Here is a 27,230-nt window from a genome sequence, read left to right on the forward strand (position 1 = left end):
AAGCAGTAGAACAATTGATGTCCATTTTCCTAGGAATTGTGATGGTGAAGATTAGTTTAGCAAAACTTGTTAAGTTCACATTAACCATTTATATTTAACAAATGTTGCCAGCACTCTTTGAATAGAAAGCTGACCCTGTGAAAACTAGGCTGTGGCTAAAAGTACCTGCCAGATCTTTCCATTAAAGACAAATGAGAATGGATTATCTAACTGTTGCTCAAATCTGTACTCCAAGTATAGAGCTCCCTTTAAAAGAGTCATAGATGAACATAATATAAAAAAAAGAAAGACCCTGGGATTTTTTTTTTCTTAACACAGCTTTTTGATCCACTCCATGTTGTATATTTCTCTATCATTCTGCCCACTGTTAATGAAATAAACGTCTTTTTATTAAAATGTATCAAACCATGTTAGTGTGTTGGCACGTAGAACCATTTTAATAAGAGAACCTTGCTTTAAAATTATATAATGTGCCATCAAATATTGCCATAACAGTAATTCAAAACTTAACACTCATCCACCTGTTAAGGTTTTGTTTGCATTGTGTTTTAATGTGAGTAAAAGATTCTCATTGTCACTGATACTTCTTTCATATTACTCTTCAGTTTATCAGCTTTAGAAAGTAACTTTACGTATTTTTTCTTACTAAAAAAAATTACTAATTTGGGGCTTTTATTTGTTCTTTTGTTTCTTACTGTGGAAAACATTTGAAGCCTAGAGATTTATTAGCCTGCAATCACAGGCCTCTTCACTTTGCATACAAGGTCTTTATTATTGCCCAAGTTTGATTACTTATCTTTGAAGCCATAAAAAACAGAGTTGAGGGAAAGTGACAAAGATGAAGAAGGGATGAAAACTAATATTCTTAAGAGAGAATTAAATCTGTTTAGCTTTAAAGAGGGAGAGATGGTACAATGCAAATAGCACTCACTGGATTGACGGGCCAGATAGCTGGTTTTGAGGCCAGACTCTGCCATAAATGAGTGATTCACTGCAGACAAGTCACTCTACTGTCTCCTAATATATAAAATGAGAGGATTTAACTAATTTAGGGTCAAAACACTTTGTATATAAAGACCATCTAGTAAATATTTTAGACTTTGTAGGCCAAAATGGCCTCTCTGGCAACTACTCAACTCTGTTGTAAATGAATACTTGATGAATAGGCAAGGCTGTGTTCCAATAAAACTTTATTTACAAAAATAGGCAGGAGGCCAGAATTCATCTACAGGCCTTAGTTTGCTGACCTCCGGACCAGATGACCTTTAAGATTCCTCTCACGTCTTCATTCTGTGATGCTGCTTTATTATCAACATACATATCTGAAAGGATTGCTTCTCCATTATTTTCTATTCTGTACCAGTTGGGGCTAGCCAGGAGGCAGGAACCACAGTTATTTTAACAGAAAATTCGATATATAAAGAATGGTAGACTATGTTTAAATGAACTGGAAAGGTAAAAAGAAAACACAGAGGTAGTATGGGTTTGGCAACTGCCGGAAGCAGCTACCACCTCTGAGCCTGTGGAACAAGAGGAGGGTGGGATTGTTAAACTATAGAAACTTGGAAGAAAGGCCCCACAAAGCTGAAACTCCGATCTCTGTGAAAGGAGCCCTGCTCAGCTGATGCTAATATTTCTGAGCTCCAAGGAGAGCTCTATGGGAATGGGACCTCTGAGAGTTCCCCCCCTTGCGGGGTGGTGGGGGATAGCTACACATATGAAGAACCAAACAAAACAGACTTTGATTAAAGCAGGAGAGACACTATTAAACTTCAGAAAGAACTAATTCACAGAACCACATTAGAGTACCAGTGGGAATGGTGTAAGTCATCGTCCCCAGTGTTTTTAAATGAAAAATCATGTAGTTATTTTTCCTGGATAGTTTTAATTTCAGAAAGCAGAGATCAAGATTATCTCTTATTCCTCTGTTACTCTCCCAGTGGGAACGGTATAAGAGTCATTGTCTCCAGTGTTTTTAAATAAAAGATTAAATAGTTATCTATTCTGGATAGTTTTAATTTCAGAATGCGGAAATCAAGATTATCTCTTATTCCTCTGAGACTCTCCCACTGATGTGGAACATGGCATTTGACTTCCTTTCTTGGTTTAGTTCCCTAGACTAGCTTCCAGAGACTTTTATTTCCTCGTAGAAAGTATATCTGTGATCTAGTTAAGTTCCTGTCATCTCGGTTTCCAGTAGACCCAAGTAACTAAGCTAATTGCATTAGTTGAAGGATGAGGGGAATATAGATCTCTGGCACATGTTCTCTCTTGTTCTTTTCTGTTTTCCTCTATCTCTTTTCTGTTTTCTCTGTCTTTTCACTCCCTTTTTCAGCCCAGAGAGCACTTTGTGACTTTCTTTGTGCCACTTAGTCATAATCCACTGTGTATTGTTGTTTGTGTCTTATCTCAATTGGGGATGTGGACAATACTTCATTAGAGCTCTCCAGCCAAGAATGATCTCAGTTTGTTTCTTCTCACCCACTCAAAACAGTCACCAGAGGCAAACTGGCAGCTAAGCCAGGGAGGGCATCAAAAACAGGGCCTGGCACACAGTAAACTCTGGGTAAATAATTGTCATTGAATAACTGAGTAACCCCCGACACAGTATCTTACATAATTGGCAACAGATTGAATCAACAGTTTCATTAATAATTTATAAGCTCTAAATAATTATTTTCTGACAGAAGTTTGGGGGTTGTGTTGTTGTTGTTAAAAACTATTTTTGTGCCCAGCACTTTCTGATTCTTAATTTCTTCATTTTTTGGTTTATTGTGAATGGACCCAACAGCTCTCAGTATACAGCAGTGCCAATACCCATTTATCCCCCTTTCTTGTGCCATTTTCTCTCTGTGTGTTGTGCCTGGGTTAAAGGGTTTCTTCATTCAATGGGAGACCATTATTACCTATGTTCAGAGGGCAACAAAGTGCTTTTTAGAATTCATGGACATTGACAGTTCCCTAAATGCTCTTTAGCAGTTCTCAGTCTGTTGTCCCAGGTGCCCATCTTTCTAATATATACATACAGGTGAAAAATGTTTTCAGAATGTTTTCATGTTTCATTCTTGAACATGAAGGGAAAATGTTGAAAATAGAACTTCATGTTTTTCTTACAGCTCAATCTGATGACGTTTATACCTTGTTCTACAAATGGCATTTGTGACCCAAAAGAAGCAAAAACTAATAATCTTTGTTATCGAGTACTAATGTGTTTGCTAACTTGTTGCCAGTCCTCTTCATAAGCTCAGGCAATTGATAGTGATGAAGGAGCTGAAGACGACTCTTGACATTTTTTTCCCTGGCACATGTTCTAGACACTGGTGAGGACATTGAGTTCAGCAAAACTCCTGGTAAATATATATGCTGGAGTAATCTCTGATTCCCAAGTTTGGGAGGTACAGACTAACTGAAAGTTTTCTAAGCTTACGTATTCTGACTAAACTTTTCTGTCTTGTCAGCCACAAGCTCTGCCCACTTGGAGGACCTTGCTTACCTGGATGAACAGAGACATACACCATTGAGAACTTCTCTTCGAATGCCGAGGCAGAGCATGGGCGGTGCTCGCACACAACAGGATCTGAGAGGTTAGAACCCCAGAAGGGCTTTTTCTGGGAATGCCCAGGCGAAAATGGAAATGGGCAATAGGCGAAAAGTTTCTTTGTTTCCAGTTTCCACGCTCACTTAAGTCTCCCTTAACCATAAGCCTAAAGCCATAGAATAGAAAGATAAACACAAATACATTATACTCATCATATACATTGTAATTTTGAACAGTTGGAAGCATTGATTCCTGGAAATTCTGAAAGAAAACAAGGGTAAAAGTGGTGATGGGGGAAACAACCTCTTTAAGGTCCTGGATTTCAGAAGTGAGTGTTGACTAACTTCAGCCCTAGTCACCCAGGTGAACTTGGTGCTAATAGTTACGTGTTTTGTAGAGAATGTATTTCATTTTGATTCTAGTGGCCATTTCTAGTGACGGACAGTACTTTTATTTACTTGGAGTCTCAGACAGTGCTTTTAGTCCTGTCCTGGCAACATCTAAACAACTTAGTCCTTTTCCCACTCAGGCACCTGTTTCTTTACACTCTTTATACATACTGCATGTTTCTGCAGTCAGGAACCTGATCTTTTCAAAGACTCTCATTTTGTTCATCATTTCAAAGACAGTCTAATTGAGAGACCTGTTTGTTGTATCACTGCTTGTGCCTCTTATTTATTTGTTCAAAATGAACCAAACTGTCTCCAGTAGCCTTAACAAATAGATGGTCTGCTTCCTCTAGTACCTAGTAATCCATAGCTCTACTCCCCCAAGTGCATTTTTAATTTTATCTTATAAATTATGTTCATCTTTCCTTTGGTCTCCTCCTCACCCCTTGTCCAGTGCTAATCTATATGGCACCACATGCATAACTCACACAGGAAAGGATTCATTCATGCCTGCTCTCCATTCTGGAATTCATTATGCTGAGTGTTTTTCAATGACTGACCCAGTAGGAGCATAAAATAATTGATTGTATTGCTGCAATTACCATACCTCGGTCAACTATAGTGAGTTGATGACCTCAGTCAGTTTTAGTTCCCAATCCTATTCATCCTGCTCACCGTTTCTTCAGTTAACCACATGCTAGTTGCTTAGTAGATACAGTTGTGTATCTCTAGCCCAGAAAGGAATTGCATTCAGCTTTATTTTAGTGCTGATAGATTGATTATATCCAAAGCCTGAATAAATCTAGTCAAAAGACTAAATAAATGATTTGTGCCAAAACCAGAATGCATAGCCGTAATAAAACAGGTTGGACACATGATTTCACTCATATGTGGCATTTGAGAAACAAAACAAATGATCATAGGGGAAAAAAAGAGAGAGGCAAACCAAGAAACAAACTCTTAACTATAGACAACAAACTGATAGTTACCAGGGGGGCATAGGTGACGGGGATTAAGGAGGGCACTTGTGATGAGCACTGGGTATTGAGCTGTGTAGTTTTGAGAACCCTTTGTGTTGGGTTCTGTTGATACTTGATGGTTTATCTCCGCTCTATATAAAGATTTAGTAAGATCTTTGGCAGATGTATTCTAGTGAGCTTGATATTTAGACACCGGTATCACTTGTATCTAGAAAACAACAGAAATCTTTTCTATTGCACTGAGCTTCAGCCTAAACATTCAGTAAAACCAAAGTAAATCCAACGATTTTTCAAAGCATGCCTAAATCTTTAGGGAGCTCTCTGCCCAAATAATGCATTCCTAACAAAAGCAGTTGTATATCCTTTACAGATTGTGTCTCATTTTATTGTTTACACTAGAACTTAAAGACACAGTTTTCCATTGATACAGGTACTATGATATTAGTGTTTCAGCTCCTTAACGTTGTCTTTTCTTTCAAGACCTTTTCTTTTAGCACTCTAAATGGTTAGAACATACCATTCAGTTGAGTGCTTTAATCTGTAAGAGACTGGATATTTACTAAGCAGTATTTGCCTTCTAAAATTAGCATACTAATCTTCCCTCAAAAAGTAATATGTTATCTTAATTGCTGTTTACAAATGAATTCTGTGTCTTACCATATGACTTAAAACACATTTACAAGAAAGGAAAGCAAACTTGGATTGACTTTCCTTATATTTCTGTAGACCTGCTTGACAAACCTTTATAATTTGTGCTTCTTACATCCAAAACATTGCACTTTATCACAGAAACAGAATCATATTGCTTTCCTGGCATAATTTTAGAAAACATGTCACATCATGCTTTCTATTTTATTTAAAAGAACATACAAATTGCAGTCATATTTTTGTTTTATATATTTTTCTTTGGTTGTGGTTGAAGTAAAACAACTTTACCCCCCCAAAAATAGTAAAGTGATTGAAACTTTTTGTAGTATACACTAAGATAAATCCTTGTATATTAAAGATATATCTTTCTATATTTTAAAGTATTACTCAAATCCTATGAAATAGTTTCTTAATCACAGTTAAATGGGTTTTAAATCATAAGTGATGAGGGAGGGGGCCCTGAGTGGCTCAGTCAGTTAAGCATCCAACTTTGGCTTAGGTCATGATCTCATGGTTCATGAGTTCGAGCCCCACGTTGGGCTCTGTGCTGACAGCTTAGAGCTGTCCAAAGCTCTGCTTTGGATTCTGTGTCTCCCTCTCTCTCTGCCCCTCCTTGGCTCACCCTCACTCTGTCTCTCTCAAAAATAAATAAACATTAAAAATAGTAATAAATAATAAAAAATAAATAAATCACAAGTGATGGGTTTTAAATGACCCTCAATCTTCAGTAGTGAGGTAGTGAATGGTCATGTACACTGTAGCCTGGCTACTAAATTTGCTGGCTGATTCGAAGTATGGAGATGATCTGAAATAATACTCTTGAGGATATGTCTGAAGAGGTATAAATCATTTATTGGGCACTTCAGGCATTCTTGCACTAGTCTGTTTAGAGCAGTGGTTCTCAAACTTTCTGGTTGTCAGCACCCTTTTACACACTTAAAAAAATCACTGAGGATTTGGGGCGCCTGGGTGGCTCAGTTGGTTAAGCATCTGACTCTTGATTTCATCTCAGGTCGTGATCTCAGAGTTTGTGGGATCGAGCCCACACGCTGTCAGTGTGGAGCCTACCTGGGATTCTCTCTCTCTTCTCTCTCTACCCCTCCCCTCACTTGTGTACTCTCTAAGTAAATAAACAAAAGTTTTTTTAAGTTTATTGAGGACCCTAAAAGCTTGTGTCTATATGAGTTATATCTATTGATATTTACCATATTAGAAGTTAAAACTGAGAAATTGTTAAAATATCTGTTCATTTTTTAAAAAACAAGAGTAGACCTGTTCTTTGTGAATAATCATATAAGCTCTGGAAAATTCTTCTGTACTTGGGAAAGAATGAGTGTGGAAAAATACAATAACCTTTTAGTATTATGAAAATAGTTTTTATTTTGTGGACGCCCTTGAAAGTATCTTCAAAACCCGCAGGGGTCCCCAGATCACACTTTAAGAACCACTGGTTTGGGGGCGCCTGGGTGGCGCAGTCGGTTAAGCGTCCGACTTCAGCCAGGTCACGATCTCGCGGTCCGTGAGTTCGAGCCCCACGTCAGGCTCTGGGCTGATGGCTCAGAGCCTGGAGCCTGTTTCCGATTCTGTGTCTCCCTCTCTCTCTGCCCCTCCCCCGTTCATGCTCTGTCTCTCTCTGTCCCAAAAATAAATAAACGTTGAAAAAAAAAAAAAAAAAAGAACCACTGGTTTGGAGAGTACCACTGCAGTTGAAGATAAGTGCCTTTACACGTTTAAGGACCACACATTCTATTTACATAAATGCAAAAAAAGTGTAGTTTTAGAATTGGTTAGAAGTTGTTCATAAACACATTGTTTAAGAGAACAGGCAGAGAGCTGTACTTTTAATCTCCGTGACTTAATTATTTTATGACTGGAAGTTTGTACCTCTTAATCCCCTCTATCTATTTCACCCATCCCCCTACCCACCTCCCCTCTGGTGGCCACCAGTTTGTTCTTTGTATTTAAGAGATGTTTGTTCATTTGTTTTTAGATTCTAAATATAAGTGAAATCATGAGGTATTTGTCTTTCTTTGTCTACCTAAGTTTTTCCCAGCTCTTTACACTTTTAAGCTTGCAGGACCTCCTGTAGCTGACAGGCCCTACTCTTCCAGCTTTGTTTGCAAGTACTTTTTGAATATTTGTCCTGAATTCACTTAGGTTTTAGGAGATACCTTCGTTCTGGAATTCTATCTAAGCTGTCAGTGTATAATTCTTTACTCATCTTATCACTAGCATTTATTATGGTAACTTTGTGTTAGAAGGACCAGCCTGTTTTCACTGATGTTCTTTAGTTGTGTTATTTCAGTGCAGTGACTAACACCTTACAGATTATTCCCAGGTTTGATGCACAGTGGCTTTGTAATTGTCTACTGACCATTTTGTATGAAACTCAACACTTAATGCCAGAAAGAGTACATATGCAATAAATGTTTGCTTGAATTAATAAAAAGAGTACAGGCATAGCTCATTTGATAGTTACCTTAATAATAACTGCAATGGTTTGATCATCATGATAGTGTTTTGACCACTGAAGCAGAAGTTGCTGGATAACATCTGAGCTACAAGTGGGGTATTAACACTAACATTTGCACAAAGAAAAAAAAATAAAAGACTAGAAGGGAGATAAAATACAAAATAGAAAATTAAAATTTCTAAAAAAGTTAACATTTGCTTCATTAGTAAAAAGTCTCTTTTTTTTACTTCTCAAGACAGCTGTTTTGAACAACTGTTCTACCGAAATTGATGTTTCCAGATACCCAGCCCAACAATGGGGAAAAGGTCATTTAAGTGCACTGTCCAGGATCCCGCTGCAGCAAGTTACTAGATTCCTAGCTGTCAACCATCCAAGAACCTGAGCTTTAATGATAAAATAGTTACAGCAGATTATGTACCAGTGTGGAATGTATAGCTGGCTAACCAACCATAAGTGCCTTTTCTAGTCCCAAATCCTAATGTCTTTGAGAGATATTAATTTGAAACATTATTAAAGTTTTTAACTCAAGTTTTTAAAATTATTTTGGGGTCCATTTTAAAAAATTCATCACCATTGTGTTAATGTGGAGTTATGCTTAAAGTAACCAACCTGAAACCTGTCACCCTTTCTGATCATCTTAATGGACTATCTTCTTCCACGAGAAAGACAGAAACTAAGTTTGCTGCTGAGCAAAAGGAAGGATAAAGGTTATTGGTTTTTATAGATAAATGTAATAAATCTTTTTTTTAAGTCTCTTTTTTTTTAATTTATGTATTTAAATTCAAGTTAGTTAACATACAGTATAGTATTGGTTTCAGGAGAAGAAGCCAGTGATTCATCACTTAAACACCCAGTGCTCATTCCAACAAGTGCCCTCCTTAATGCCCATCACCCATTAGCTCATCCACCCACCCACCAAGATAAATATAATAAATCTTATGATGAATATATAAAGAGGACAAGGGAGAATTAAAATACACAAAGCAAATCACAGCATACTGACCTCAAATAGTAGCTACTTGGGGTAAATTAACAGTAGATTATTAATGGTAATACTCTAACTTGCCTGATGCTAAATCATAATTACACTGTCCTGCTTTAAGAAATTACACATTCCTAACTAAAACTTATTTCCCAATGTATGTTCATTTCCTTAGGACTTGTACTGAATCCTGTAACTAAATGGCCATTCATAGGCATTGGATTTAGTTAATAGCTGCTTTAATAGATACTAGGTGAGAGGGCATATGTGCAAATGATAATCTGATTCATTGGCAGAATTTCTGTGAAATTGACCCTGCCACAATTATCGTGGCTTAGTCAAAGCAAAGAATTGAATTTTCATCAAATAAAATCAGTGTTTCACACTATTTGTGAGGCCCTTACTTTTCCAAAACAATGAATCCTTTATGAAGATGACTAAGATGCATGTCATGAAGCTAATATTCTTGCATTAGCCTACTGAGTCACACACCCCTGAGGTTGTGAGTCATCTTGATCATGACCTGGCTGGCTCTCACATTTACAAGAGAATATTTCCATCAGTCTCTTCTCTCTCACTGTTCATTGTTTTGTTTTTACAAGATTAAACTTATTTCTTTATATTTAAAATCCAAAGATAAGGTTGCATGCAGGTAAATATTAAATGCATAGATTGTCATATTCAGTTGTAAGAAGTTGACCCTTGCACCCCCAGCCAGCTCTTAAAAACTGAGAACAAACTGAGGGTTGATGGGGGGTGGGAGGGAGGGATGGGTGGGTGAGGGATATTGAGGAGGACGCCTGTTGGGATGAGCACTGGGTGTTGTATGGAAACCAATTTGACAATAAATTTCATATTAAAAAAAATTTTGAAAATGTAGTATTCAACCTGGATATCTTTGAATGTCTGCTAGAAACTATGCTTTTTGGAGTAGTCTGGGTATGGTTTTTTAAAAGCAGATCACTACTTGTTAAAGTAGCTCTAGATAGGTGCACAGATCTTGTTTTTATGTAAGCCAGTCTTATTTGGTAAATTTCATCTTAAAGTGTGAGAATTCAAAAAGTAGCTAATATACAACAAAGTTCCCTCACAAGACCCACAAGGGAGAGATAACTTTAAGAGAAGAAAGAGACTGTAAAACACATAGTCTTATAATAGGCACAGATTGACTCCTCATATTAAATAACACGCTACTTAGGGGCACCTGGGTGGCTCAGTCGGTAAGCGCCCAACCTCAGCTCAGGTGATGATCTCGCGGTTTGTGAGTTCGAGCCCCATGTCGGGCTCTGCTGACAGTTCAGAGCCTGGAGCCTGCTTCAGATTCTGTGCGCCACCCCCGTTCTCTCTCCACCCCACCCCTGCTCGTGCTCTGTCTCTCTCTCAAAAATAAATAAAACATTAAAAAAAATAATAACACACTACTTAGAGAAAAGAAAGCCTGTGGAGTAACATGAGAGAGATTCTAATCATAAGTCTGCAAGAATAAATCTGAAAATATTTTTTTTTAATTTTTTTTAACATTTATTTATTTTTGAGACAGAGAGAGACAGAGCATGAGCAGGGGAGGGTCAGAGAGAGAGGGAGACACAGAATCCAAAACAGGCTACAGGCTCTGAGCTGTCAGCCCAGAGCCCGACGCGGGGCTCGAACTCACGGACCGCGAGATCGTGACCTGGCTGAAGTCGGACGCTTAACCGACTGCGCCACCCAGGCGCCCCTGAAAATATTCTTAAATTTTTTTTTTCAACGTTTATTTATTTTTTGGGACAGAGAGAGACAGAGCACGAACAGGGGAGGGGCAGAGAGAGAGGGAGACACAGAATCGGAAACAGGCTCCAGGCTCTGAGCCATCAGCCCAGAGCCCGACGCGGGGCTCGAACTCACGCACCGCGAGATCGTGACCTGGCTGAAGTCGGACGCTTAACCGACTGCGCCACCCAGGCGCCCCTGAAAATATTCTTAAATACCTTAAGTGCAATAAAGAAAAATAAGTAACCATTATGACATTTTGATGTTTTGATCTAAATTAGATTTAAACAAATTTTTTAAGTTTATTTATTTATTTTGAAAGAGAAAGGGAGAACACAAGCAGGAGAGGGGCAGAGAGAGAGAATCCCAAATAGCACGGACCCCAACTCAGGGCTCAAGCCCACAAAGCAAGAGACCACGACCTGAAACGAAATCAAGAGCTGGATGCTTAACCGATTGAGCCACCCAGGCGCCCCTGAGCTAAATTAGGTTTAAAGAATAGCCTTCCCAGTTAATCTATCACTATTTTCTCCAAAAGTGAATAAATATTATTAAAGTAATCATATCACGAGTAAATTTACTTAGGTAACACTTTGCAAAAACATTTTTTGATTCTGTAAAATGATACAAGCTTTACAATCTTGTATCTAAAAGTTTTTTTATGGAATAACTTCCCAAGATAAAACAAAATATAGAACTGGAGAATTTCCTTTGTAGGACCATGGCTATTTCATCACTGAATGTTCACTTAAAATTGTTTAATCTTAAATTTCAAGTAATTAACCAGTTTTGATGCTCCAATAAAAATAAATCTCAGGTTTCACCTTCAAGGCCAACAATTTACTAGCACAAAACTATGTTGACATAGTTACATAATTATTTTATAAAATGTTTCACATTTTAAAAGCTTTACTGTTTTTATATTTTCTCTACATTTTGAGGTATTCAACATGAGGAAACCAATAAAAAGTGACATTTGAGAGAGTTAGGTTTTCCCGATTTCTTTTACTATTTTCCAGAGATCTTTCTTCCCTTCCCGAAAATTCCAGTCAGCAGTGACTCCAGATTTTTCTCAACAAATGTTTTCCTTTAAGACCTATGTCAGAGAGCTGAAATTTAATATGCAGTTATTCAGAGACTCAAAGTATTATTTACTAGAGTAAAATAAGCCTCTTCCCTTTTTTATCCCCGCATTAGTAGGATACAATGGACTTCTTGAAACGTTACGACAAATGTTGAGAATGGGACACTTTTAAACAGATATAAAAATGATAGCTTGCATTTACTGAAGTTCTTATTCTTTGTAGAGACAGTGCTAAGAGCTTTATACGTGTTCTTACTTAATCCTCACAACCCTTTGATCTAGGCAGTGGTAATAAGGAGACAGGATTTAGAGAGGTTAAATAACTTGCCTAAGGTTACATGTCTAGTCATGGGCAGTGCCAGGATTCATTTCATACCTGGCAGACTCCAGAGCCTGTGCTCTTAACCATGGTACTGTACAGTGTTATAGACAGTATAATATAAAAAGCAGTAAGTCATGTAATAATGTAACAATACAATGGTTTATTGTAGATACTCAGGACTCTAATGCATTAGGTATGGGGGAGAGAACTGCATATCAGCACTAACTGCCAATGACTGTGGCAGCTCTGATCAGACAAGGTACCAGTGTGACTCAGCCCAAACTAGCTCCTACTTCCCCATTTCTATTAATAGTGCCCCAATTTTCCTCTCACCTGGCTTTAACTCTTGAAGTCATCTTTGAATCACTGTCTTCATTATCTCCTACATCCAGTCACTTATGATGCCCTGAGGATTCTACTCTCCTAGGTTCTCACATTCTTCCCATGTTCTCCATTCTCAGTACAGCTAATTAGCTTGTCTCCCTCCTCTGGTCTTTTCCATGTTTGAATCAAGCTGATGCCTGGCTTGCCAGATTAATCCTTCTAAAAAGCAGCTCAGATAATGTCATTTCTCTGTCTTACAGTTATCATCGCTGTCATCCTTCTCTAATACAGAAACCAGAAAAATAAGTAGTTTGGGAGAAGACAGATTATGGTTTGTTAGTACCTTAAAAATTCACTCTATTGATACTGTTCCTCAAAATGCACACTGCCAGATGGACCATGAAACAGAACAGGTGGTGGACAAGAACTAAAGGAGTAGATATATTAGATAATGTATGAGAAACTGCCTAGACAGCACTTAATGAATTTTATTAACTTATTCAAAAACAAGGACTAAAATCACTTCCATCCTAGTTGAGAATTAATACAACAATCTGTACAGTCAGACCCTTTTCCATATAGAGTCCCAGACAGCAACTCAGTATGTTTTTAGCTGAGTTAACTGAACCATAACAAGGACAGGTAGAGTAATTAACAAAGAAGAAATAGATAAATAAACATATTAAACTATGTTTAAGATAAGGAGGGGAAAGTTGAATTATAATATGAAACATATATGGTTATCTTTTTAGAGTACTTAAAAAGAGAGTAAAAAGCCAACTTGTGGAATGAGAGAAAATACTTGCAAACCATATAGCTGATAAAGAGTAGATATCCAAAATATATAAGGAACTCCTGTAACTCAATAGCAAAAAAATTAATAACCCGATTTTTAAAATGGGCAAAGGACTTGGATAGACATTTCTCCAAGGAAAACCTACAAGTGGCCAACAGGTATTTGAAAAGATGTTCAACATCACTACTTGTGAAGGAAATGAAAATGAAAATCACAATGATAGATCACCTCACACCTGTTAGAATGGCTGTTGGAAAACACACATATACAAAGAAAAGAACAAGACAAGGAGATAGAGAAATTGGAACCCTTGGTAACTGTTGTTAGGAAGGCAAAATGGTGCAGCCACTATGGAAAGCAGCACAATGGTTCCTCAAAAAATTAAAGATAAAACTACCATATGATCCAGCAATCACACGCCTGGGTATATATCAAAAAAACCCTGAAATCAGAATCCCAAAGAGATATGTGCACTCCCATGTTCATTCCAGCATTATTCACAATCGTTAAGAGGTGGAAAGAACCTAAATATCCATTGATGGATAAATGTGTAAAGAAAATGTGCCATATACATACGGTAGAATGTTATTCAGCCATTAAAAAAGAAGGAAATACTGTCACATGCTAAAACATGGATGAACTTTGAGGACATTATGCTAAGTTAAACCAACCACAGGAGAACAAATACCACATGATTTCACTCATATAAGGTATCTAAAGTAGTCACACTCCTCGAAGCACAAAATAGAATGGCAGATGCTAGGGCCTGCAGGGAGGGGAAAATGAGTTGCTATTCAATGGGTGTAAAGTTTTAGTCATGCCAGGTGAGAAAGTTGTAGAGACATTGTCTCTGTATGACATTGTACTTATATTGATGATCTTGTGTGCTTATTTGCCACCAAATGAGTTTCTTCTTTGGTGAAGAAGCATCTGTTCAAATATTTTGTCCACTTTTTATTGGGTTTCTTTTCTTGTTATTGAGTTTTGAGAGTTTATTATATAGTTTGGATATAAGTCCTTTATCAGATATAGGCTTTGCAAATATTTTTTCTCATAGTATGGCTTGTCTTTTCATTCTCTTCAGCAGTGTCTTTTGAAGGACTGAAGCTTTTAGAAATCCAGTTTAAGAATTTTTGTCATGATGGCTGTGCTGTGTCTAAGGTTTATTTGACTAACCAAAGGTCGCAAATATTGTCTCCTATATTTTCTTCCAGAAATTTTACAATTTTAGGTTTTACATTGGGGTCTATGATTAATTTTAATTTTTATATATGGTGCATGACATATGTGAAAGTGGTTTTTTGAGGTTTTGTTGTTGGGTTTTGTTTTTGTTTTGGGGTTTTTTGTTTTGTTGTTGTTGTTGTTTGCATATAGGTATCCAATTGTTCAAACACCATTTGTTGTAAAGACCACAAAGAATTTTTTTTAATATATATATATATGAAATTTATTGACAAATTGGTTTCCATACAACACCCAGTGCTCATCCCAAAAGGTGCCCTCCTCAATACCCATCACCCACCCTCCACTCCCTCCCACCCCCCATCAACCCTCAGTTTGTTCTCAGTTTTTAAGAGTCTCTTATGCTTTGGCTCTCTCCCACTCTAACGTCTTTTTTTTTTTTTTTCCTTCCCCTCCCCCATGGGTTCCTGTTAAGTTTCTCAGGATCCACATAAGAGTGAAACCATATGGTATCTGTCTTTCTCTGTATGGCTTATTTCACTTAGCATCACACTCTCCAGTTCCATCCACGTTGCTACAAAAGGCCATATTTCATTTTTTCTCATTGCCACGTAGTATTCCATTGTGTATATAAACCACAATTTCTTTATCCATTCATCAGTTGATGGACATTTAGGCTCTTTCCATAATTTGGCTATTGTTGAGAGTGCTGCTATGAACATTGGGGTACAAGTGCCCCTATGCATCAGTACTCCTGTATCCCTTGGATAAATTCCTAGCAGTGCTATTGCTGGGTCATAGGGTAGGTCTATTTTTAATTTTCTGAGGAACCTCCACACTGCTTTCCAGAGCGGCTGCACCAATTTGCATTCCCACCAACAGTGCAAGAGGGTTCCCGTTTCTCCACATCCTCTCCAGCATCTATAGTCTCCTGATTTGTTCATTTTGGCCACTCTGACTGGCGTGAGGTGATACCTGAGTGTGGTTTTGATTTGTATTTCCCTGATAAGGAGTGACATTGAGCATCTTTTCATGTGCCTGTTGGCCATCTGGATGTCTTCTTTAGAGAAGTGTCTATTCATGTTTTCTGCCCATTTCTTCACTGGGTTATTTGTTTTTCGGGTGTGGAGTTTGGTGAGCTCTTTATAGATTTTAGATACTAGCCCTTTGTCCGATATGTCATTTGCAAATATCTTTTCCCATTCCGTTGGTTGCCTTTTAGTTTTGTTGGTTGTTTCCTTTGCTGTGCAGAAGCTTTTTATCTTCATAAGGTCCCAGTAATTCACTTTTGCTTTTAATTCCCTTGCCTTTGGGGATGTGTCGAGTAAGAGATTGCTACGGCTGAGGTCAGAGAGGTCTTTTCCTGCTTTCTCCTCTAAGGTTTTGATGGTTTCCTGTCTCACATTTAGGTCCTTTATCCATTTTGAGTTTATTTTTGTAAATGGTGTGAGAAAGTGGTCTAGTTTCAACCTTCTGCATGTTGCTGTCCAGTTCTCCCAGCACCATTTGTTAAAGAGGCTGTCTTTTTTCCATTGGATGTTCTTTCCTGCTTTGTCAAAGATGAGTTGGCCATACGTTTGTGGGTCTAGTTCTGGGGTTTCTATTCTATTCCATTGGTCTATGTGTCTGTTTTTGTGCCAATACCATGCTGTCTTGATGATGACAGCTTTGTAGTAGAGGCTAAAGTCTGGGATTGTGATGCCTCCTGCTTTGGTCTTCTTCTTCAAAATTCCTTTGGCTATTCGGGGCCTTTTGTGGTTCCATATGAATTTTAGGATTGCTTGTTCTAGTTTTGAGAAGAATGCTGGTGCAATTTTGATTGGGATTGCATTGAATGTGTAGATAGCTTTGGGTAGTATTGACATTTTGACAATATTTATTTTTCCAATCCATGAGCAGGGAATGTCTTTCCATTTCTTTAAATCTTCTTCAATTACCTTCATAAGCTTTCTATAGTTTTCAGCATATAGATCCTTTACATCTTTGGTTAGATTTATTCCTAGGTATTTTATGCTTCTTGGTGCAATTGTGAATGGGATCAGTTTCTTTATTTGTCTTTCTGTTGCTTCATTGTTAGTGTATAAGAATGCAACTGATTTCTGTACATTGATTTTGTATCCTGCAACTTTGCTGAATTCATGTATCAGTTCTAGCAGACTTTTGGTGGAGTCTATCGGATTTTCCATGTATAATATGTCATCTGCAAAAAGCGAAAGCTTGACTTCATCTTTGCCAATTTTGATGCCTTTGATTTCCTTTTGTTGTCTGATTGCTGATGCTAGAACTTCCAGCACTATGTTAAACAACAGCGGTGAGAGTGGGCATCCCTGTCGTATTCCTGATCTCAGGGAAAAAGCTCTCAGTTTTTCCCCATTGAGGATGATGTTAGCTGTGGGCTTTTCATAAATGGCTTTTATGATCTTTAAGTATGTTCCTTCTATCCCAACTTTCTCAAGGGTTTTTATTAAGAAAGGGTGCTGGATTTTGTCAAAGGCCTTTTCTGCATCGATTGACAGGATCATATGGTTCTTCTCTTTTTTTTTGTTAATGTGATGTATCACGTTGATTGATTTGCGAATGTTGAACCAGCCCTGCCTCCCAGGAATGAATCCCACTTGATCATGGTGAATAATTCTTTTTATATGCTGTTGAATTCGATTTGCTAGTATCTTATTGAGAATTTTTGCATCCATATTCATCAGGGATATTGGCCTGTAGTTCTCTTTTTTTACTGGGTCTCTGTCTGGTTTAGGAATCAAAGTAATACTGGCTTCATAGAATGAGTCTGGAAGTTTTCCTTCCCTTTCTATTTCTTGGAATAGCTTGAGAAGGATAGGTATTATCTCTGCTTTAAACGTCTGGTAGAACTCCCCTGGGAAGCCATCTGGTCCTGGACTCTTATTTGTTGGGAGATTTTTGATAACCGATTCAATTTCTTCGCTGGTTATGGGTCTGTTCAAGCTTTCTATTTCCTCCTGATTGAGTTTTGGAAGAGTGTGGGCGTTCAGGAATGTGTCCATTTCTTCCAGGTTGTCCAATTTGTTGGCATATAATTTTTCATAGTATTCCCTGATAATTGTTTGTATCTCTGAGGGATTGGTTGTAATAATTCCATTTTCATTCATGGTTTTATCTATTTGGGTCATCTCCCTTTTCTTTTTGAGAAGCCTGGCTAGAGGTTTATCAATTTTGTTTATTTTTTCAAAAAACCAACTCTTGGTTTCGTTGATCTGCTCTACAGTTTTTTTAGATTCTATATTGTTTATTTCTGCTCTGATCTTTATTATTTCTCTTCTTCTACTGGGTTTAGGCTGCCTTTGCTGTTCTGCTTCTATTTCCTTTAGGTGTGCTGTTAGATTTTGTATTTGGGATTTTTCTTGTTTCTTGAGATAGGCCTGGATTGCAATGTATTTTCCTCTCAGGACTGCCTTCGCTGCGTCCCAAAGCGTTTGGATTGTTGTATTTTCATTTTCGTTTGTTTCCATATATTTTTTAATTTCTTCTCTAATTGCCTGGTTGACCCACTCATTCGTTAGTAGGGTGTTCTTTAACCTCCATGCTTTTGGAGGTTTTCCAGACTTTTTCCTGTGGTTGATTTCAAGCTTCATAGCATTGTGGTCTGAAAGTATGCATGGTATAATTTCAATTCTTGTAAACTTATGAAGGGCTGTTTTGTGACCCAGTATATGATCTATCTTGGAGAATGTTCCATGTGCACTCGAGAAGAAAGTATATTCTGTTGCTTTGGGATGCAGAGTTCTAAATATATCTGTCAAGTCCATCTGATCCAATGTCTCATTCAGGGCCTTTGTTTCTTTATTGACCGTGTGTCTAGATGATCTATCCATTTCTGTAAGTGGGGTGTTAAAGTCCCCTGCAATTACCACATTCTTATCAATAAGGTTGCTTCTGTTTATGAGTAATTGTTTTATATACTTGGGGGCTCCGGTATTCGGCGCATAGACATTTATAATTGTTAGCTCTTCCTGATGGATAGACCCTGTAACTATTATATAATGTCCTTCTTCATCTCTTGTTACAGCCTTTAATTTAAAGTCTAGTTTGTCTGATATAAGTATGGCTACTCCAGCTTTCTTTTGGGTTCCAGTAGCATGATAAATAGTTCTCCATCCCCTCACTCTCAATCTGAAGGTGTCCTCAGGTCTAAAATGAGTCTCTTGTAGACAGCAAATAGATGGGTCTTGTTTTTTTATCCATTCTGATACCCTATGTCTTTTGGTTGGCGCATTTAATCCATGTACATTCAGTGTTATTATAGAAAGATACGGGTTTAGAGTCATTGTGGTGTCTGTATGTTTTATGCTTGTAGTGATGTCTCTGGTACTTTGTCTCACAGGGTCCCCCTTAGGATCTCTTGTAGGGCTGGTTTAGTGGTGACAAATTCCTTCAGTTTTTGTTTGTTTGGGAAGACCTTTATCTCTCCTTCTATTCTAAATGACAGACTTGCTGGATAAAGGATTCTCGGCTGCATATTTTTGCTGTCTAGCACCCTGAAAATCTCGTGCCAATTCTTTCTGGCCTGCCAAGTTTCAAAAGAGAGATCAGTCACGAGTCTTATAGGTCTCCCTTTATATGTGAGGGCACGTTTACCCCTTGCTGCTTTCAGAATTTTCTCTTTATCCTTGTATTTTGCCAGTTTCACTATGATATGTCGTGCAGAAGATCGATTCAAGTTACGTCTGAAGGGAGTTCTCTGTGCCTCTTGGATTTCAATGCCTTTTTCCTTCCCCAGATCTGGGAAGTTCTCAGCTATGATTTCTTCAAGTACCCCTTCAGCACCTTTCCCTCTCTCTTCCTCCTCTGGGATACCAATTATGCGTATATTATTTCTTTTTAGTGTATCACTTAGTTCTCTAATTTTCCCCTCATACTCCTGGATTTTTTTATCTCTCTTTTTCTCAGCTTCCTCTTTTTCCATAACTTTATCTTCTAGTTCACCTATTCTCTCCTCTGCCTCTTCCATCCGAGCTGTGGTGGTTTGCATTTTGTTTTGCATTTCCTTTAAAGCGTTTTTCAGCTCCTCGTGACTGTTCCTTAGTCCCTTGATCTCTGTAGCAAGAGATTCTCTGCTGTCCTGTATACTGTTTTCCAGCCCAGCGATTAATTTTATGACTATTATTCTAAATTCACTTTCTGTTATATTATTTAAATCCTTTTTGATCAGCTCATTAGCTGTTGTTATTTCCTGGAGATTCTTCTGAGGGGAATTCTTCCGCTTGGTCATTTTGGATAGTCCCTGGTGTGGTGAGGGCCTGCAGGGCACTTCCCCTGTGCTGTGGTGTATAACTGGAGTTGGTGGGCGGGGCCGCTGTCCGACCTAATGTCTGCCCCCAGCCCACCGCTGGGGCCACAGTCAGATTGGTGTGTGCCTTCTCTTCCCCTCTCCTAGGGGCGGGATTCACTGTGGGGTGGCGTGGCCCATCTGGGCTACTTGCACACTGCCAGGCTTGTGATGCTGGGGATCTGGCGTATTAGCTGGGGTGGGAAGGCAAGGTGCACGGCGGCAGGGGAGGCAGGCTTAGCTCGCTTCTCCTTAGGTGATCCACTTCAGGAGGGGCCCTGTGGCAGCCGGAGGGAGTCAGATCCGCTGCCGGAGGTTTGGCTCCGCAGAAGCACAGAGTTGGGTGTTTGTGCGGAGCGAGCAATTTCCCTGGCCGGAACCGGTTCCCTTTGGGATTTTGGCTGGGGGATGGGCGGGGGAGATGGCGCTGGCGAGCGCCTTTGTTCCCCGCCAAACTGAGCTCTGTCGTCCGGGGGCTCCGCAGCTCACCCTCCCTTTGTCCTCCAGCCTTCCCGCTTTCCGAGCAGAGCTGTTAACTTATGACCTCCCAGACGCTAAGTCGCGCTTGCTGTCGGAACACAGTCCATCAGGCCCCTCCACTTTTGCCAGCCACACTCGGGGGCTCTGCTTGGCCTGCGAGCCGCCCCTCCGCCCCGGCTCCCTCCCGCCAGTCCGTGGAGCGCGCACCGCCTCGCCGCCCTTCCTACCCTCTTCCGTGGGCCTCTCGTCTGCGCTTGGGTCCGGCGACTCCGTTCTGCTAATCTTCTGGCTGTTTTCTGGGTTATTTAGGCAGGTGTAGGTGGAATCTAAGTGATCAGCAGGACGCGCGGTGAGCCCAGCGTCCTCCTACGCCGCCATCTTCCCTCCCCCTCCAAAGAATTTTTTTAAGATTTGTAATTCTCATTTCTGGTGTTCTTCATTTCTTTGTGTTAATCCATATTTCTACCCAGTGACATTTTGCTTCTGCCTGGAGGACTTTTAACATTTCTTGTATTGTGGATCTGCAGCTGATTAATCTTTTCAGCTTTTATATTTCTGAAAAAGTCTTTATTTCACCATTACTTTGGAAAGATAAATTTAAATTTTCACTGGGTATATAATTTTAAGAAGTTTTTTTTCCTTTCTATAATTTAAAGCTGTAGTTCCAATGTCTTCCTTTTTTTTTTTTTTTAATTTACATCCAAATGAGTTAGCAAATGTGAAACAAGATTTCAGGAGTAGATTCCTTAATGCCCCTTACCCATTTAGCCCATATATATATACAAACAACACATCTTCTTTATCCATTTATCCATCGATGGACATTTGGGCTCTTCCCATACTTTGGCTATTGCTGATAGTGCTGCTATAAACATGGGGGTGCATGTGTCCCTTCGAAACAGCACACCTGTATCCCTTGGATAAATGCCTAATAGTGCAATTTCTGGGTCATAGGGTAGTTCTATTTTTAGTTTTTTGAGGAACCTCCATACTGTTCTCCAGAGTAGCTGCACCAGCTTGCATTGCCACCAACAATGCAAAAGAGATCCTCTTTCTCTGCATCCTCGCCAACATCTGTTGTTGCCTGAGTTGTTAATGTTAGCCATTCTGACAGGTGTAAGGTGGTATCTCATTGTGGTTTTGATTTGTATTTCCCTGATGATGAATGATGTTGAGCATTTTTTCATGTGTCGGTTGGCCATCTTGATGTCTTCCTTGGAGAAGTGTCTATTCATGTCTTTTTGCCCATTTCTTCACTGGATTCTTTGTTTTTTGGGTATTGAGTTTGATAAGTTCTTTATACATTTTGGATACTAACCCTTCATCTGATATATCGTTTGCAGATATCTTCTCCCATTCTGTGGGTTACCTTTTAATTTTGCTGATTGTTTCCTTCACTGTGCAGAAGCTTTTTATTTTTGATGAGGTCCCAATAGTTCATTTTTGCTTTTGTTTCCCTTGCCTCTGGAGACATGTTGAGTAAGAAGTTGCTGCGGGCAAGGTCAAAGCTATACTACAAAGCTGTAATCATCAAGACAGTATGGTACTGGCGCAAGAACAGACACTCAGATCAATGGAACAGAATAGAGAACCCAGAAATGGACCCACAAATGTATGGCCAACTAATCTTTGACAGAGCAGGAAAAGAATAACCAATGGCATAAGGACAGTCTCTTCAGCAAGTGGTGCTGGGAAAACTGGACAGCGACATGCAGAAAAATGAACCTGGACCACTTTCTTACACCATACACAAAAATAAACTCAAAATGGATGAAAGACCTCAGTGTAAGACAGGAAGCCATCCAAATCCTCGAGGAGAAAGCAGGCAAAAACCTCTTTGATCTTGCCCACAGCAACTTCTTGATCCACTGTCTTCTTATTTGCATTGTTTCTGACCAGAAATCTGCTGTCATCCTTATCTTTTGTTCCTCTGTACTTCATATGTCTTTTTATTCTGTGGCTGCTTTTAAGATTTTTCTTTTTATCTCTGGTTTTGAGTAATTTGATTATGTCGTGCCTTGTCATTTTCTTCATATGTCTTGGACTTTGGGCTCATTGAACTTCTTGGATCTGTGAGTTTATAGCTTTCATCAGATTTAGAAATCTTATAGCTATGATTTCTTTAAATATATTTTTTTGTCACCCACCTTACTAGTTATATTTGCCCACTTGGAGTTGTCTCACAGTTCACGGATGCTTTTTTTATTTTAGAGGATGTTTTTTCTCTGTATGTTTAATTTTGGATAGTTCATATTCCTATGTCTTTAAAGTCACTCATCCTTTCTTCTGTACTGTTAAATCAGTAATTTCATCTAGTATATTTTTCATTTCTGTTGTTGTAGGTTTTTTTTCCTGACAGTTCACTTCGGTCTTTTGTATCTCCCATATCCCTACTTTTGAACACATAGAATATTGTTATAATTACTATTTTAATATCTTTCTCTGATAATTCTAACATCAGTGTCAGTTCTGGATCAGTTTCACTTGATTGATTTTTCTCCTAATTGTGGTTCTTTTTTTCCTGCCTCTCTGCATGCCTAACAATCTTTGTTTGGATGCCAGACATAGTAGATTTTACCTTACTGAATGTTAGATATTTTTGTATTCTTTTTTTAAAAAATTTTTTAATGTTTATTTTTGAGAGAGAGAGCCGAGTGGGGGAGGGGCAGAGAGAGAGGGAGACCTAGAATCCGAAGCAGGCTCCAGGCTCCCAACTGTCAGCACAGGGCCCATAAGATCACAACCTGAGCCAAAGTCAGATGTCCGACCACCTGAGCCACCCAGGTGCCCCTGTATTCTTATAAATATGCTTCAACTTTTTTCAGGAATGTTGAAGTTATTTGAAAACAATATGATTAATTTTGGGTCCTTAAGATTTGTTGAGTAGACCCAGAACAATATTTATTATAGGTCTTAAATTTCTATACTGCTGAGACAAGACCTTTCTGGATATCCTAGCCAGTGTCCTGTAAATTGTGAGGTTTTCCATTCTGGCTGCAAGTAACAGGCACTATTTCTGGCCCTATGAAAGCAGCAGGCTGTTTTCCCTCTAATCCTCTTGGATAGGTCATTTCCTGGCTTTGGGCAATTTTCTCACATATATGTGCTAATCAGTACTGTACTTTTCACACATCTCCACAATTATCACTGTTTTGCTCTCACCTTCTCAGAACTCTTTCCTTTGAACATTTGCTGCCTTGGTCTTGCTGAATTCTCAGTTCCGTATCCTCAACTCAGGGAGTCTGCCAGCATCAGACTGGGTTTTCCCTCCCTACATCATGGTCTGGAAATTCTTTTAAGGCAGTAAGTGAGCATAGGATTTGCCTATTTGTTTTCCCTGTCTCAGGAATCATTATTTTTCATTGACTATGTCTAGTGTCTTGAAAACCATTGTTTTATATACTTTGTTTAGAAGTCTGTTTGGGGATTGCTTTGGGTAGGAGGGTAAATATAGTCCTTTTCACACCATCTTGGGCAGGAATAGAAATTCATGTCATAGTTTTAAAAAGAAAATTATAGGGGAAGTGGACCAGAGCATAAACTCATCTCTCATTAGAAAATGACTGGCTTGAGGGGAGGGTAGGTGATGGGCATTGAAGAGGGCATCTTTTGGGATGAGCACTGGGTGTTGTATGGAAACCTAATTTGACAATAAATTTCATATAATAAAAAAAAAAAAAAGAAAATGACTGGCTTGAGGGGTGCCTGGGTGGCTCAGTCAGTTAAGTGACTGACTTTGGCTCAGGTCATAATCTCACGGTTCATGAGTTTGAGCCCCCCATCAGGCTCTTTGCAGACAGCTCAGAGCCTAGAGCCTGCTTCGTATTGTATGTCTCCTTCGCTGTCTGCCCCTCCCCTGCGCGCTCGCTCTCTCTCTCTCTCTCTCAAAAATAAATAATTATTAAAAAATACATATATACTTTAAAAAGAAAATGACTAGCTTGGTAGTTAGAATTGAGTTCTCTGAACTAAACTATGTATTGTACATGTAGTGATGCAGAATTAAATATGGTCATTTCTAGCACAAGAATAAATCTTACATGTAGCGTTACAAGACTTCAGTTACTAAACTGATTTGTGTGGCTCCAGCTTTCTCAGTAACTTTTCTAAAAGAAAACAAGAATAGTCTTTAGAAATATCTATCCATAGGGTGCCTGGGTGGCTCAGTCGGTTAAGTGTCTGACTTCGGCTCAGGTTGTGATCTTACAGTTGTGAGTTTGAGCCCCACGTCGGGCTCTGTGCTGACAGCTCAGAGCCTGAAGCCTGCTTGGAATTCTGTGTCTCCCTCTCTCTCTGCCCCTCCTCCACTCATGCTTGGTCTCTCTCTCTCTCTCAAAAATATATAAACGTTAAAAAAAATTTTTTTTAAAGAAATAGCTATCCTGTCCTCTCTGAAATAGCTAGCTATCCTGTCCTCTCTGGGCGTTAGCTCTAAGACACTATTTCCTCCCTTCACCCAGCTTCCTGTAGGAATAGTATTCTTGATTGTGGTGCTTTGGTCAATATCCAGGCCTTCCTGTGATATTCACAGAGCTTGGAAAATAACATTTGTTTCTTCTTTGTCCTGCTATTTAATGGTCCACTGGTTTATGATAGTTGCCTTTAAACAGAAATGTATCCCTGAAAGGTGCCAAACAAATGATCCATTTCTTTTTATTATTATAGTACAGAGCAGTGATTTTCAAAGACCTCTATTTGCATCCTATAACTGCCTCCCTCAAGCCCTCCTGTTCTACCAAAGCAAAGTGTATACATATTTCCCTGTGGTTAAGGATGGAAAATCCATATTAACTATTTTCATTCATGAATTCATTTGTTAAATGTTATTGAATATACCTACCGAATGACAAGAACTGTACTAGTTAATAAGGACTTAATAGGCTCGGTGATTAACATAGGGTGAGATGACGACTTGTGGGAGGTTGACATGATCATGTTAGAGATTTGGTAGCTCTATATATGGGAGGAATAAAAGCCTCTTTAAGGATATAGTAAAAGCAAGAGATGTTGAGAACCTAAACTATGTGACTGACATTCATTGAGGATTAAGATTCTAAGCTAAGAACTTAACATACATGTTCTCATTTAACCTAATGGGGTAGATACTCTTCTTATCCTCGTTTTACAGATGACAAAACTGAGACTTAGAGTGATCAGCACCTCCTCCAAGGGTACGCCACTCTAGTAGCAGTGGAATAGGAAAGAAAAAAATGAATTATATCTGAGAAATAGTCCTCAAGAACTATTGAGAGGACTTGTGACAAATTAGATGTAAAGGTTAAGGAAGAAGAAATCCTGATGAGTGCCGAGTTTCTATCTGGGAAGACCAGGCAAATGGGTGATACTTCATTAACTGAGTTATTAATAAATGGAATAGAAAGATTAAGGTGAGTGAGACAATAACTTTGAAACATTTGAAGTTTGAGGTTTCTATCAGAAAGCCAAATAGGATAACTTTTGTAAATAGTTGGACATGCTGTGTAGGAGTGTGGGAATGAGGTCTGGAATAGAAATACAAACCATCACCACTTAGATAGTTGTGAAAGCTATTAGTCTATTCCTTTGAGACTATCCAGGGAGATCACAAAGAACAAAACAATGAAATATAGAACCTAGTATTGGCATTATCTTAGGGATGGGCAGAAGAGGAGGAACTATTAAAGATACATCAGAAGGAGAGGACTAAAAAAGTAGAAGAGGGGCGCCTGGCTGGTTCAGTCAGAAGATTTCAAGGTCATGAGTTCGAGCCCCATGTTGGGTGTAGAGATTACTTAAGTGAACAAATAAATACTTAAAAAAAAAAAAAAGAACTAGAAGAAAATATTGTCATGTTAAGCCTAAGAGAGGAATGTATTTCAAAAAGTGGGGATTAGTTAAAAGTGTTAAAGACTGAGGAGTGATTAGGAAGCATAAGGACTGGGAAAAGAAATCATCATACTTAACAATTATACTTCATACAATCATACTTCAGTGACTTTAAACCAAAACAGTCTCAGCAGATATACTGCTGAATAATATGAGAGGAAGTCAGGCTAGAATGCACGATTGCTGCGCAAGTGAAGAGAGCAAACAGGGCTCTTTCACAATGTTGGGTAGTAAAAGGAAGAAGGGAAGAGGGTTTAAAGAGAGTCAGTATGTTCTCAGTATCCTTTTTCTGAGTTTTGTTTTAAATGAATGTGTCAGGGAAAGGGGGGGTGGTTATGGTTACTCTGGATGTCTTTTTGTCTTGATGGTGTCGATGGTGGTAGCAGCTAACGCAGTTAACCACCAGATACTTTCCTAGTATATTCCTAATATATGTCACATATATTAACTCATTTAATCCCCACAGTATCATTGTTATCCCTACTTTTAAAATGAGGAAAACTGAGATCTCAGGAGCACAAGTAATTGTCCTAAGGTCACACAGCCAGTAAGTAACAGAGACAGGATACACACCGAGGGATCCTAGCTCTGAGTCTAGTTTTACCTACTCTGCTGTGTTTCCTTGTTGACCTGAAAAGTGATTCTGCTTTATTTAACCTTTTCTTTTCTTTTTTTTTTTTTTTTCTCAAACAGCAGTTATCTGTAGTGAACGTTTCTCAGACTGTTATCTTTAGATTGTCTTTTAGGACCTTCTTCAAATTGCTTTACATTCTTTAGAAACTCATTTCCTGGTGTAGGAATAGCTGCCTACTGGAATCCTATCCAGAGCAGCCGGAATAAACAACAGACCCTAAAGAGATTCGACTCCTGTAAATGGTAGAGTGAACTTTCTCAAAATTCAGTAGACAAATCAACTCCTGCCCTGCTTTAAGCATTTCTGAAGAAAAAAATAAGCATGTTTTTTGACTTATGTTTGAGACTGAGGTGATATCAGGTTTTGTCTGAAGCACATGTGTTTCTCTGCTTTGTGTCGAGAAGGGCACACATGTCCTGAATCCTAAGGATGAGGCTGAAACTATCCTTTGTTAGAGGAACAGAGGTACTTCCAGGCTAGAC

The 27,230-nt window shown here is 38.7% G+C and overlaps 1 protein-coding gene across 3 annotated transcripts in view; it reads left to right on the forward strand.

Annotated features, from left to right (window-relative positions):
• Nucleotides 1-27,230, forward strand: part of TANC2 (tetratricopeptide repeat, ankyrin repeat and coiled-coil containing 2) — a 383,338-nt gene that overhangs the window by 247,934 nt on the left and 108,174 nt on the right. For all 3 annotated transcript variants that reach the window (XM_030295266.1, XM_030295268.1, XM_030295269.1), the window contains one exon: nt 3,459-3,584. In XM_030295266.1, the coding sequence (XP_030151126.1) occupies nt 3,459-3,584 (126 nt within the window). The remainder of the gene's footprint in view (nt 1-3,458; nt 3,585-27,230) is intronic.

Source organism: Lynx canadensis, chromosome E1 (genome assembly GCF_007474595.2).
Source record: "Lynx canadensis isolate LIC74 chromosome E1, mLynCan4.pri.v2, whole genome shotgun sequence".
Taxonomy (NCBI): Eukaryota; Metazoa; Chordata; class Mammalia; order Carnivora; family Felidae; genus Lynx; species Lynx canadensis.